Source organism: Natrix helvetica (assembly GCF_964273705.1).
Source record: "Natrix helvetica genome assembly, chromosome: 5".
NCBI lineage: Eukaryota > Metazoa > Chordata > Lepidosauria > Squamata > Natricidae > Natrix > Natrix helvetica.
In genome coordinates this window covers 91301542-91316139 of record NC_138551.1, presented here as the reverse complement: position 1 = coordinate 91316139, position 14598 = coordinate 91301542, and the positions used below count along the sequence as shown (strand labels likewise).

General features: G+C 37.7%; 2 protein-coding genes across 7 annotated transcripts in view; one reads left to right on the top strand and one right to left on the bottom strand.

The window, feature by feature from the left end:
- The window catches only part of PBLD (phenazine biosynthesis like protein domain containing), a gene marked incomplete at its 5' end in the record, with an annotated part of 19668 nt that extends 17300 nt beyond the window's left edge, over positions 1-2368 (bottom strand). The window contains one exon of the mRNA XM_081954853.1: positions 2288-2368. Coding sequence (XP_081810979.1) covers positions 2288-2368 — 81 coding nt within the window. The remainder of the gene's footprint in view (positions 1-2287) is intronic.
- On the top strand, positions 2098-14507 carry HNRNPH3 (heterogeneous nuclear ribonucleoprotein H3). Of its 6 annotated transcripts, none has more exons than XM_081954846.1 (10): positions 2417-2551; positions 9802-9920; positions 10403-10541; positions 11066-11250; positions 11589-11675; positions 11937-12052; positions 13505-13640; positions 13747-13827; positions 13906-13995; positions 14209-14507. In XM_081954846.1, the coding sequence occupies exons 2-10, from the start codon at positions 9806-9808 to the stop codon at positions 14283-14285; spliced, it is 1026 nt and encodes a 341-aa protein (XP_081810972.1). In that variant the 5' UTR covers positions 2417-2551; positions 9802-9805; the 3' UTR covers positions 14286-14507. The 6 variants fall into 6 exon arrangements, with proteins under 6 accessions (XP_081810977.1, XP_081810975.1, XP_081810972.1 ...); XM_081954848.1 differs by having other exon boundaries at positions 2418-2551; positions 11066-11205; XM_081954847.1 differs by lacking the exon at positions 2417-2551 and adding an exon at positions 2772-3211.
- The last annotated feature ends 91 nt before the right edge of the window (positions 14508-14598 follow it).

Below are 14598 nucleotides of genomic sequence, written 5' to 3'. Positions count from 1 at the left end.
GGAGGTAAGGTGCATGGACAATCATTGGCTTCTTGGTTTTTAGCTTTCCCCTAGATTTGTAATCCCAGTTCACCTGCTATGCGAGATTTCATAATAAGAATTGCATGTTAATTGAACAAATTTTCTTTCCCCAATATAGAAAGACATTGACTGTACACCTAGAACAGCATTAGCAACACTACCTACACTAATATTGCAATACTTGATTTACAATATTTGTAATGTTTACTTCTCCCATATTGTTGAATATGATACGTATTTTTAAAACTATGCTTCATTTGTACTATAAAAACTACTATAAAAAGTATAATTGCACTTTCACTGTGCATACAAGTCAAAATATATGTTTTCAAGCCTCTATGTGTGAGCATGTGTCCTACTTGGAAGACCAGGCATCATAATCTAACTTAATTATGAAATGAAGTTTTTGGTTTAAAATTCATGTTCATCACAAAGCTCCCTATGAAATTATCAAATTAAAGAAAGAATATGTAATCATAAAAAAGAATTGATACTTTGTAATTTAATTCTCGGAATGATCTTCTGATGGTAAACATGAAATAAGGCAGATTTTTAAGTAAATGTGCATGGGATGGTAAATGCATAGTATTTTTATTCTAAGCTGATCTTGATGTGAAGCAGAGCTTCATCACATTGAGTTGCATTTCAATAATAAAACATTTACCTTAATAATGAACAGTTAAGTTTGCTGTCATATTGATAATCTCGATTTATAACTGGTCATTTACCGACAATTTGAAATAAAACAGACCATTCCAAAGCTACTTACAACCCAGTTCCAAAGTACCAATGGCTGCCCCCCCCCCCCCCCCCCGTCCCCTTGACATGAGACCATATCTCAGGTACTCAGCAACTGGCTCACATTTATGGCCATTTGCAGCATCCTGCTGTCAAATGACTTCTTTTTTTTTTTTTTTTTTGCTGAAGATTGGCATTAACATCCATTTTTCAAGAAAAATGGTCCATAGAAAATAATAGGTTCACTTAATGAACATGGATGCAGTTAACAACCATAGTGTTCGCTTTGCAACTATGTTCTCTTAACGACCACTGCAAGAATGGTCATAAAATTGGGTCAGTGATGTGTGTGATTCACTTTATGATCATCAGGATTCACAACCATAATGGTTGTATTCCAGAGACTACTTGTACTGTGGAACATTGAATGTAAAAGTGATTTGCGCGCCAAGTAAGTCCTAATTGTTTAAAGAAAAAGAGGTAATGAAATGACATGGCTTCTGAATGTATGTTATACCATTTCATGATTGATAAATGACACACGTACAGACAAAACAGAATAGTAAACTTGTCTGATCATATTTTATTAACCCTTTCATACAGCTGATTGTATCATTTTTGTCTTTATTAAAGGTTTAGAAACTGTAAACATAAAAATATGTACCTTCTCAGAAGATCAAATTGTAAAACCAAGCAATTATTAAAAAGATTAGACTAATCATAAAATATACTGAAACCAACAAGAAAAACAAAGCAAATCTGGGGTGTTGTTTTGTGACTCTGTATAATGGAGCAAAATAATTTGCCACTAGTAAAAGTTACTTTTATATCAATATTGACAAATAGGAAAACTTGTTCTAGTTCGAATAATTGATGTGAGAATCAGAATATATTAAAGTGCTCCACAAGAACACCACATGAGATATATGCTATGGCTTTTACCCTGCCCACCGTTTGCCTAAATAGCAGCAAAGAAAAGGAACTTAATCTTGAAAAATAGAAGAATTTGAATGCAATTCCTTTTTTCAGAAAACTGGCACATCCTTTGTTCAGGAAATCAAAACAGATTTCCAATCATCTCTGTCGGTAGGACACACTGAAAACAACACAAAAGTAATATCTAAAGAGCTAGTGCCTTACATGCTGGCAGCAACAATAAAAGATTGGAAGCTGGGATTTTCACTCCTAGATTAGAGTTCTTCAAAACCATTGCACTTTTAAGAAGTATGGACTTCAACTCCCAGAATTCCCTATGCATTATGGCTAGCTCGAGAATTCTGGGAGTTGAAGTCTACGCATCTTAAAAAGTTACCGGCTTTTGAGAAACACTGCGCTAACGGAACGTTCTTCTTTTTAACGCGCTTTCTAACGGAACGGAACGTTTCCTTGATCACCGAGACAAGCATCTTAACGAGTTGGGACTGTATTCGTATTTCCAACGTTGTGCGGAGGCGGGCAACCAACGGAAAACCGCCCCAGACTCTTGGTTACCTCAGACCGTCGCGGTAGGAGCATTGCGCATGCGTACCCTTCGCCGCCTTCCTCGTCGACGGTTTCCTCCTCCCACGCGGAGAGCATCCCCTCGTTCACCAGCCATTCCGCCGCGCATGCGCCATTCCCGCCGCTAGGCGACAGGAGTCCTCGCGATACGCGCGCCTACGACGCCATCCTGTCTGCCTCAGCTGCGTAGCTTGTTAGTCGGCCGTCGGTTAAGCGCTTCCTTGTTCTTTGTGGGGGAGTTGCGCGCAGCCGTTTGGGCCGATCGCCTGGGGAAGTGGGTGAGGTGTTGCCGGTGAGTGGGTGGCGGGAAGCGACAGGGCCACGTCCCGATATGCCGGGAGAAAAGGAGAGCCGAGGTGGGCGGACCCGCCTTCTCGCTCCTGAGAAACGGGCGAACTCCTTGGGTGGTGGGGGGAAGGAAGAGAGAGAGGAGGGGGGCGAGAGGGGGGGAGAGGGGAGAAAGAAAGGGTTAAACGGCGCCGTGCGCACGCGCGCGGGAACATTCGGCAGGGGTTTTTTGCTCTCAGCCGCCATTTTTAACGAGCCGGCCACCGCGGGGGTGGGGGTGGCGGCGACGTCTGAGAGTTGTGGCGAAGGGCTCCCTCGGCCTGCTATAACGGTATCGCAGTGCCTGTTGCTGGCTGCAGCCGCCGCTACATGAAGGGCTCTCGGTAGGGCAAAGGCCGCGCGGAGGAAGGACGAAGACGGCGAAGCGGGTCTCCGGAGCGTGACAAAAGAAGCGTGCGCGTCCGCCATTGAGACCCCTCCTCCACCGAGGACCACCTCCGGTGCCCCTCCTACCCGGAGGGCTCGTGCGCCTGCGCGCTGAGGTCGGCGTAGCGGAAGGTTCAGGACCTTCGCGACCAGCGTTGCGTGTTTGGAAGGCGAAGAGTCGGTTTCTCTTGACAACCTGAAGCATCGCGGCTCCCAAGTTCAGCTCCCCGGAACTAAGGTGCCTTGGATTCAGTTGGCACTGGCGAAATGGAAAGAGGCCGTCGGTGGCAGGGGCTTGGTCACAATCCCATAACGCGGAGGATAAAACGTGAAAAAAGTTTTCACGAAGCCTCAATAGGACTAATGGGCGGGGATTCGGGCAGTTGAGATTGAAGAGTCAGAAGAGCGCAAGGTCAGGGTAGCCTGGTGGCATTTGTGTGCTGACCAAGCGACAGGGATTGGTGGGGCCTTAACCCGCCCTTGTGTCTTGTTAATCTGGTATATTTGATTGTAAATGGCCACTCAACGAGGTCATGCCTGTGCTGGATCCACTGTTGAGATAAGGAATAAGGAAAAGAATAGTAACTATTACCAATATTACATGGAAGTGCATAGATGGCTGCTTTGGTTGAATTTTGAATGGGTTTCAGAAATGGCAGGAATAAAGATACTTAGCTGGATTCGTTCAGCGAGTTAAGGAAAAGGAATTTAAATGGTCTCCCCATTTAATCCTATTGCTGTTGTAAGTGAAGAGACACTTTCTTGATTTAGGGCCTCCCACTTAAAAGTGTGACTATTTTAGCAGAGATCTTTGTGTGCAGTACATGTAAGCTGGAACCCAACTCAAGGAGAAATACTTGTCTATTGTACTGAACATGAAAAGGTCAAGCTGTCCATAGCTTTGTATTAACCTGTAGAGATATTTACTAAAAGTATATGCTGCCCGGCTCTAGGCAATTTACCATATTCAAATTTATTATTTAATTCATCAGGTTTATACAGCAATGCAGTCAGTGTTAAAAATGAAAGTTATAATTATACAAGCCCAAAGCAGAAAAAGAATGTGTAGATACACCTCAGTAGCGGAGCCTTCTAAATATATTTCTGGTCTCATGACAAAACCAGAACATCAAGAGTAGATAAGCTAATCTAATTTCCAGTTTAAGTGATTTATTATTTAAAATAATAGCATAATTGATCTAACTAAAATATTAGTGCCTTTACTAGGATAGTTTTAATGCAGTCTGTTAAATAGTAAATTGTATTTTTCAAAGTAATATTGTTTACATTGATTGCACAATGTCATTTCAGTAAAAGGCACACCAAGTGCCTTTAAATCTGAGGCACCTTCTCTGCGTACATGTATGGGAAAATTTAATTTATTTTCATAATTTCTTATTGTATGTATGGTTCAGCGGTGGTTTATATGTTTTAATTTGAAGTTCAAAATACTGATCAGTATATCAAGAATTTGATCTTAAGTAGTAGTTTAGATAAGATATACGTTTGACAGTACAAAAAAGCAATTCTTTGTTTTTTTAAATAAGTACAAGAAGTCTTTACAGGTAGTCCTTAGCTTACAAATGCAATTGGCATCAAAATTTTGGTTGCAACTTCAGGCATCTATGTAACCAGAGCAAAGTTATTGTTTTTTTACCTTTTTTTAATAGCGTCAAGCAAATTACACAGTCATAAGCCCAAATCCATTCTCCTGAATTGGTAATTTTTTTTGCAGAAAACCACAGAAAATGCTGGAAACTGAACAAAAAAGCCACAAGTTCCAGTCATGTGACCACAGGATATTGCAACCAGTCATAAATGTGAGCCAGTTGCCAAGTGCCCGAAATGTGGTCATTTGATTGTGGTGAGATTCTCTTAACTGCTCAAAGTGCTTGACAGGCCATAAAACACATTTTCCAAAGCTGTTCTAACTCAGAACAGTTGTTAAATGCCTATCATAAGTTGAGGACTACCTATAAAGTTTGGATGTTTAAAACAATATTAAACATAGGAATAAACTTAATTGAAGAAACTGGAAATTCTTTTTGGGGAAATATATAAAAGATCTTACATTAGTAGATATAAATTAGTAGATATAAAATAGGAGATCAAAATGGTGACATTGGTAAGTAAAACTAATTATATATACTGTTTAAATAACATCTGTAGTGCTCAAACTTAGATGAAATAAATAATTGCAGGAAAAATACAGTAAAGTGCATTTACAGAAGTGATATCCATTGAGTTCAGTGTTGCTTACTTCCAGGTAAGCGAGCACACATTTAGTGTAAATGTGGTTTTGACAATATCTGGATGTGTTATTTAGTTGAGACATTCATTAATAGCCAAAAAAAGTTCAACTCTGGAACAAGAGTTCATATATCTTCTATGACTTTGTGGCTTAGGAAAGAAAAAAGGGAGGGTCAGGATAAGTGTCTAGATTCCTGTGGAACATTACAACTGATGTTGTGACCTGAATATCTATGGATGTCTTTGGTCATCATAACTGAAGTTTCTTGGATGAGAAACGAAACAGTTTTGTACTTCCTCCTCAAGGGAAAAATAGTGCGGTTGCCTTTTTAAAAGCACTTTTGAGATTTGTGTCTAGAGGGTTGTTTTTTTTTTTTACTCTGGCCCCCATCATTGGCTTGCTCCCAACAGATTGTTCCAGAGGAATTGCAATCTTCAACAGGAAAACAACTCTTCGTTCCACATAAATAGAATATAACTCTGATATTCTAATTCTCATTTTTTATATTAAGAACAATATGAATGAATTAGAAATGTATTTATTTTAGTGTGCCTAAAATTCATGTGTGTATTGTGGAGGTAGTTTTAAAGAAAGATTTCCTTCAGATTTCTGAAATAGCTTGTTGTGCTAGCCATTTTGATTTCTATTTTGTTCATTATATTTCTAATTAATTTTCTGAAACAATTGGGTTTTTGAACATGTTCTAAATGTACATTGTTAATTAAAAACAATAAAGGTATTAGCCCCAAAGAGATTAAACCTATATAGCAGGAAAGAGGGAGTGACTTTCTTTGATGCTGCAGTTCTATATTAATTGTGAAAAATGTCTTAATTGGAGTATGAGAGTGTATGTACAGTATATCAATAACTCATGGTTTTATTGAAAAGAACTAGTAAAAACACAGTGAAGGGAAATATCATTATCCCATGCCCAGGACTGAAGTAAAGTGTTCTGCTACCCTCCAGAATGAAACTTCATAGTGATGTCAGATTTTCTTAATTGGTTGGTGGAATAGAACAGTTTAATTTGGGTGATCTGAAATAGGGTTTTTTTGGTTGTAGAATAAATTACAATTCTGTCAAAGAAGTATGCTTGTTAAATTCTGTATGTAATATACTTTTTTACCATACAATTCAATTTTCCCAAATGCTTTTAAATATTTTTCCGTTATTTATTACATTATTTTAAAAGAAAGACTACATCTATTGGTCATGTAAAAAGAATCTAGGTTCCTTATTCTGATAAATAATGGACATGTTTTTATTACAGAAGATAGTATATTGAAAAGCTACAAAGCTGGTCTAAGAATACAGAATACATTGCATTATCCCAAAGTTCTATTAAGTCTGTATGTTCCAGTGAAGGTCTCTTAAGAACTACTAATAATGTGTTCAACCTCTATCTGCAGAGTTAAAGATTCTATTAATGATAAACCAAAGGAAAATAAGGAATGTTCCATTATCTTCTACATTATGAACTGGAACCATGTTGATTGTTAAATAATATCAAGCCATAGCTCTACCAAAGATTCTATTCTCTAGTTGGTTTAAAACTATTCTCGCTATTCTTTCCAAGCTTTGTATTGTAATGGAAATAGGAGATGGGTATAAAGAGGAAGTCTGTGGAAGTCATGTTGCAGTGAAAACACCTATGCCTTCTATGAAAAGAACCTGGGGGGAAAATCTCTTGATTCAGCTGAGATTTGAATTTATTTTTGAGTGTGTAAACTGCCTGGAACAAAGCCCAGCCTAAGAATCACTCTGCATATGTGTTGAAATGTGACTTTTGTTTTTGTTGAGAAGATGCTCACTTTCAGGAAGAGAACATGAGACCAGCCTCTGGAATACTACATGCATCTTAATATGCATTTTCACAAGCTCTGCACTACTATGCACTACATAATGTCTAACACTTTCAGAAGACGGAGATGGAGATCCACAATTTCCTTCTGGCATTCCCAGTGGCATTTGCTCCTCCAAGTTTCCCCCTTCTTTGACCATCCTTGGCTGTTCTAAATGGTTCGACTTATCAAGTTCTTTAGACATAATGTTTTAGAATGCATTTTGCTCTGATGGTGAAGCTTCCATTCATGCTGAACAAATGGAAAACTTTATGACACAGTTTTAGTTGAACTTATAAGATATTGAGGACAAAAATTGGTGCAGTTGACTTAGGATGTATGGGCTGCTGGGAGAGACTCGTTAATCATGGCCTCCACAGAGCTTTGGTGAAAAGGTAAACCAGGTAATGGGTTTATAAACCAGGGTTTGGTAACTTTTTACTAGCTGTGGCTGTGCTTTGGTGTTTTTTTTCAAGGACGTACTGTGAAGATATAAAAATATTTTTTTAGCTTGCTGCCACCTCAGCTTGGGCATTTTAGGAGAAATTAAACATAGGAGCTGTTTTTGATAAGGTAAGGTGAGAAACCATTGTAGGGAGTCTTAAAGAGGCATTTGTAGTAAAGTCTCTGGTAAAAAGTATTTTTCCATTGTGAACTTCCTAAGTTCATCATCTGTCATCTATTTTGTTCATAAACCATTGCACTAGAGAACAGTAAAACTGATAAGGGTGAGGTTGGTATCTTTGGATGCTAATTGCTGACTTCTTAATTAAACATTGTGTTCCATTCATAAAATGGGAACAGACAACTCCAGTCAGAAAATCTATAAAAACATTTCCCTAAGAGTTCTCCATTAGAGTTTAAAATCTTTCTGGAAGTTTCAGTTGAAATCTGAGAACATTTCTAAAGAGTCTCCTTTGTTATCTAAAGCTAAACAGTCTCCAACCGTTATAATCTGGAAATACCTGATAATGTGTGTTACTTTAGTATGATGGCTTTAGAAGGTATGGCCAGTCATGGAGACTTTAGTTTCAAAATGTAAGCTGGTGAGACTGGCATTCCACTTAAGCTTTAACAGTTACCTCAAAGTAAAAAACTAGTGCTTAACTCTAGCATTTTGCTTTCCAGTGTGTTTGGATGGGTGGAATGGATATTTTAAAGAAATATAAAAATACGGAGATGTGCTGTGGAACTTGGTAGATGCAAAGAGAACCCAGGACATAGAACTTTAATACACAGGTCAAATTTTCCCCTTCTCCAAGAACCTGAGGGATTAACAGGAGTAATACAAATGAGGCCCTAAGTATCAGACTTTAGCAGGCTCTACAAAATCTGCCAGGTAGTGAGAGTATTATGAACTACTTGTACTATCTTTTGCTTCTTTCTTATTAAGTCTTTACGTCATTACGTCTTATGCTTTGTATTGCCGTGATATACTTTTTCCACAAGAAAATTCACTTCACTGGCAATCTTTATGAAATGTTTTTAGTATGTGCACCATATCCATTTTTGTGAAATCCCCCTGCCTAAATGTGTGTGCTGAGAATATCATTTTCTTTCTGATATCTCTAGCCCACCTTAGCAAGATTTAAAGCACAAACTATTCTGAGCAGAATATTTTTCCCATTATAATTTTTCTTTTAACGTTTCTTTAAACCTACTCTTTCTTGTAGGTGGAGCATTAGCTCAAAGTAAATTGTTCTACCCCACCAACCAACATTTCATAAATAAAATTGTAAAGACAGTATTTGTAGATATTTTATTCTGGGAATTACAGTCCAAAATATTTGGAGGGATTCTACTTTGGGTAAGATTAAAGTGGGAGGATGCTAGTCTAATTGTGGAGGAAATGTCTGCAGGTATGTGAATTGTACTTTGAATTTGCTAGCTATTATATCATTAAACGTACTTCCAGGTTCTCTCAACTTGTGCAGTTTTTACATTGTATGTACACACTATGCATAGACATACTCCCATACAGACTACTATTACTTTGCATTTACACCTTACAATTTCAATGAATTGAAAAAAAAAACCATGAACCTTTTCTATTTTGCTGGAGTTTTATGTTGCTGGGATAATGCAGCCTCTTGTGCACACACTCAAATTCATTTCCCTTCCCCTATTAGTTTAATGTTATCTCTTCCCTGTCAACCTCTGCCCCCAGAATTAGTTGTTTGACTGTCTTTCCATTTATTTAATTGTGAGCATTCTAGTCCTGAGCCCTGTAGGACTGCTGCCTTGGCCCTTGTAGCTGGCATTGGAATGAACACCCATGAGATTTGTATGCAGGTTGAGAAGCATGCATTTATTTCATAGGTATTTTTAGGAAACAATTTGCTGGGGCTTCGCTGGCCTGCAGTAGTATGAATTTAAAAAGAGTGCCCTTTGCAGTGATTGAATGTGTATTGAAATGGCTGGGCAAATGTGAGAGGGAGGAAGTAAGTATTCAGTAGTAGAATTTGTTTTCATAGATAGATGCCTATCAGTTGAGGTGTTCAGAATAGCTATGTGGCAGGTTGCATGAGCAGGTCATGCTAGTTCTGTATGAGTTCAAGACAATGGCAGTTGTAAATTATCACAGCATTATACTCTGAGCAGTTGTTGCATTTTTTAAAAAGTTCAAGATGTTTCTAATGTATACAGTCCTGCTTAGGAAGGGGTTGGGGGGTGAATCGTCATTCTCAAATGCTAAATTTGCTGTTTATGTTTTTTATGGTGTTTGATTTTAAACAGCAAAATGGACTGGGCTGGGAAACATAATGGTCCAAATGATTCATCTAGTGATGGAACAGTACGATTGCGTGGTCTGCCATTTGGCTGCAGCAAGGAGGAGATCGTTCAGTTCTTTCAAGGTAGCTCTAGTGTTAATGTCAAGTGACTTTCAGTGTTTCTATGTCTGCAAGATTGATATTTGAAACAGCTTAAAATTTTATTAGTATTCTTGGGGGAGGGGGAATCAGTCTTTAAAATTTAGATTACTAATGTTGGTATGCTTTGTTAAAACTCTACTAAAAAGTAAAGAGTTTGCATTGGCAGGATAAAAATTTACACATTTAGATAGCCTATTAGGAGTCAGAATTTGGAGTATGTAGTTATGACATCATGCAGTATAGGTGGGTTCTTTGTGATGTAGCTGTTGCTGTGTAATCTGAACAAAAGAGACAGTAATACAATGTCTAAATGAAAACTCTTTAGCCTGTGTATTTGGGTTGGGGGGAAGCTAAGCTATTTTCTTGCATTTGTGTAGATTTGCTTTAAGTATTTTCTACAGATGGGAATGTTTCAGACTTTAACACTCTTCCCCTTGATGGGGTTATTTGTCCTTGGGTTAAAGGGTTGGAAATCGTGCCAAATGGGATAACATTGACGCTGGACTACCAGGGGAGAAGCACAGGGGAGGCCTTCGTGCAGTTTGCTTCAAAGGAGATAGCAGAAAAAGCTCTGGGGAAACACAAGGAAAGAATAGGGCACAGGTGGGGATGGAGAGTTTGGGATGGTAAATATTTTGTGGGGGTTGGGGGTCAGAATTGCTTTTGGGGGGCTGGGGTGCATAAATCAACTGGCTATTTTTGTTAAAGAAAAAACACCCTAAGTAACTGGGAGTAAAATAGATGTGGTGGGAGGGGGATTGATAATACTACGTAGCTTGCTAAAATTGGGCTAGTTATGTATGTTTATTTGTTTTTTGTGGAGGGTGTTCTATAATAGCCAGATTTTTTTGAAAGAACTTTTTACTGGGGCAGGGGGGAGTGTGGTTCAGAGATTTGCTGTATTTAATTTGCAGTTAGAATTTTTAGTCAGTAAAGTAAATCACAGAACTGCTTGCTTTTGCATTTAATATCCTAAATCCTAAAAGTGACACTGGAAAAAAAGTGTTCACATGCCTTCAATGCTATATCTAGATTTTAAAAAAATTAAATATGCAGTTTTTGTATTTTTTCCAATGTTCTATATCTGTATTCTTACATTTGTACATTGTAAATCTTTTTTTACTCAGATATATTGAGATCTTCAAAAGTAGTAGGAGTGAAATCCGAGGATTCTATGATCCACCCCGAAGAATGATGGGACAGCGACCCGGACCATATGATAGACCAATGGGAGGAAGAGGGGGTTATTATGGAGCTGGGCGTGGAAGTATGTATGACAGAATCCATCGAGGAGGTGGTGGATATGACGGTGGTATGTGTATCTAATGACCACAGGCTCTTGTCATTTTCATGTTCCTGACATTTTGTCAAGAAATACAGAAATGACAGTAATTATAATACATACCAAGTCTGAAACCTGGCTATATTTCACTTTATTTATACCAGCCATACGACTTGAGATTGAAAAGATATGGAGAGGCATTTGAAATGAGATTTTAAATATGAATGAAACTTGGTTGCGTGTCTTGAGCCTGTTAATGTCTACATAGAAATGTTTGTATTTCATATCAAATCAGTTTGGTTCTAAGCTTACATCCTTTTTGGTGTTTAAAGACTCTTCACAGTCTGTCCCCCTCTTAAATCTCACAGGATATGGTGGCTTTGATGAGTATGGTGGCTATAACAATTATGCCTATGGAAATGATGGCTATGATGACAGAATGAGAGATGGGAGAGGTAAGAAAAATGTTACTGTGTTGTTCAGCTGTCTATTGTAGATTCGGCTAGAGCTAGAGATATTGCTTTGATGTTTTCAGTATCCTGTTTATAAACAGTTTGGTACAAGAAATGGTATGTACCGTCTCTAGTTCTATCGTTAGGGCAGGAATTGATTGGCTTGCCTACAGTACTGCAATTGTACTTTACTTTTTTAGAGGAGGCAGCGCATATCCTCAGTCAAGAGTCAGTTATGCTTTCATGGAACTGTTTTGCTTTTAGGAATGGGCGGCCATGGCTATGGCGGAGCAGGAGATGCAAGTTCAGGTTTCCAGGGCGGTCATTTTGTTCACATGAGAGGTTTGCCTTTTCGAGCCACTGAGAATGATATTGCTAATGTGAGTATTGTTGAAAATATTTCTAGCTGAAACAAGCGTGGTTTTTTTTGGGGGGGGGGGGTCCAAAAGATGAAAAGTTTCACATCTGGAATCAGATGTAACTATTTTAAAGTATCAAGAAGTTCCAGAGTAACCTTCCTCTTTTTTTCCCCTTTCTTTGGAGAATTTAAAAAACTAATTAAGGTTATTAAATGTGTGTATTACTTTTAGTAATTGAATGACTAGTGGTATTTGAAAGTAGCTGAAGTGCACGTTTCATGTTAGAATTCTCCTTGGGGTGGGGAGATTTTACATAATTAAGCAGAAGGAGAAAAAAAATGCAAAAGAAAAAGAAACCCCAGTATTTGGTTTATATCCCCATCTTTCTTCTCTGACAAAAGTATTCAGAAAGGTATGTAAATCTGATAATCAAAATTTTAAGCAGCTGTTATTATAATTAAAATGATACGCATATAAATTACAAATACTTTAGTCAAAATTAGAGAATTTCTAATAGCAAATATAAGAACTTATCATTACTGTCACTATTATTCAATTTCTTGTAATCAGCATGCAATCTATATCTATTAGTGAAACTTGGTGTTGCTTTCATTAGTCAGTTAATGTAATATAGAAATGTAGCTATTAGAGATCTCTTGTGTGATTCTTCTAGGCTGATGAATTTGTATTTTTCTTGCTAATGGGGCTGGAAATATTCAAATGAAGGCAAGCTTATAAAAGGAATGTTTGTAACATAAATCAGTATTTAGTGGCTTAGTGGGAAGGATGTTAAATAGTAGCAACAGTACAATATGTAGGTAAATCAGGGAGAGGACTGGGAGGGGACCTGCTAATTGTAGCCAGTATACCGATAGGATGCAAGTTTCTGAAAAGAATATTTTGATTTGAAAATAACTGTAGGTTAATGCAAAAATGCAAATATTATTGGTATCATACTAACCAAATTAGTTAGTATGAGAAGTATAATTGAACTATTCTGGGCCTACAGTGTTAATAGAAGAGAAAGCAAAGCAAAAACCAAAACACCGGCTTGTCCATAAGAATTTGTGCTCCAAGTACTTAATCTATATCAGCTCAGTTACTTCTACTTGATATTTCAATGTCATTCCAGTACATGGTTTAGAGAGATACGACCAAAAGCAGTAGCACATTTTTTACATTTTTCTGTACACAAAAAACAACTAGGGGAATAATTGCATATGCTGTTGCATATTAAAGAAGTTATATGCTTTATTAAACTGTCATGTACTCTAATCAATATTTCCTAGTCAGTTTGTTTTAATTTATTGGCTATCCAAATCTAAGGGATTTAATAATAATATCTAATGGATCTGAAGAGTCAAGATTTGTATGCATGGTAGAAGTGTGATTTATTTTACACAACTATGTGAATCTTGGACATGACAGACTTAAAATAAATTTGAGGAGTTTTAACTTACTGCTTTCTTTTAGTTTTTCTCACCACTGACTCCTATAAGGGTTCATATTGACATTGGAGCAGATGGAAGAGCAACTGGAGAGGCTGATGTGGAATTTATGACACATGAAGATGCAGTGGCTGCCATGTCTAAAGATAAAAACCATATGCGTAAGTTACAGTAAATATGTCTGAAGTTTTGTACATTTGTCCTTGATTTTGTACAGGTAATTGTAACACTTGCATTTATGGGAGTAAGCTTTTTATTCTTTTAAAGAGCATCGATACATCGAGCTATTCCTCAATTCAACTGCTGGAGGCGGTTCTGGAATGGGTGGCTATGGTAGAGATGCCATGGGTAGGTTTAATTTCAGATTTTGAATTCAGTTTCAGTCTACAGGATTTCTAGAGACTAATGGTAGCTGCTCTTTTCCAGAGCAAGGTGGCTATGGTTCCGTTGGAAGAATGGGAATGGGCAGCAGTTATACTGGAGGATATGGTACTCCTGATGGATTGGGTGGCTATGGTAAGGTTTTTTTCTGTTTCATATCAAGATATTGGTTTTAATTTCCACGAGTACTTTGTATTGCATGAAGAACTAAGAATACGGTGTAGCTTCCATGCTTAGGAGGCATGAGTGGTGGTATAAGGGTGGTAAGAGTTCTTTCATTCGTATAGGTGGATATAAAGTTTAAACGATATTAACTACAGGAATAAAAGTGTTGCGGTTATTTTGTAGGTCGTGGCAGCGGAAATAGTGGTGGATATTACGGGCAAGGCAACATGGGAGGAGGTGGCTGGCGTGGAATGTATTGAAGAGTGTCATTGTGTCTCCAAAGCGTGTTGGAAGGAAACAGTACTTGGTCTACTAGGCTTTCTTACAAAACTTAAATTTCTTTTGTATTGAAAACTTTATAATGACTGAAGGAATGTGTTTTCCCATTATTTGGTAAGCATCAGATTGTGATGGGGAAATCTGTTTTCTGTAGGTTTTATTTGTTGCATACTCTGACTTTAAATAAATTTTTTATATTCAAACCACTGATGTTAATAGTTTTTATACTAGCTCCTCCTGAAGATAGTTGCGTACCCTAGGATTTTGTTTAAGAAATTTGGTTCATTACAAGCA

What these genes read in the sequence shown, in the direction of transcription:
- HNRNPH3 (XM_081954846.1), top strand. Translation starts at nt 9,806, where the DNA reads ATGGACTGGGCTGGGAAACATAATGGTCCAAATGATTCATCTAGTGAT. An exon ending in GATCGTTCAGTTCTTTCAAG is followed by an intron (nt 9,921 to 10,402) that starts GTAGCTCTAGTG and finishes CTTGGGTTAAAG; the next exon opens with GGTTGGAAATCGTGCCAAAT. An exon ending in AAGGAAAGAATAGGGCACAG is followed by an intron (nt 10,542 to 11,065) that starts GTGGGGATGGAG and finishes TTTTTTACTCAG; the next exon opens with ATATATTGAGATCTTCAAAA.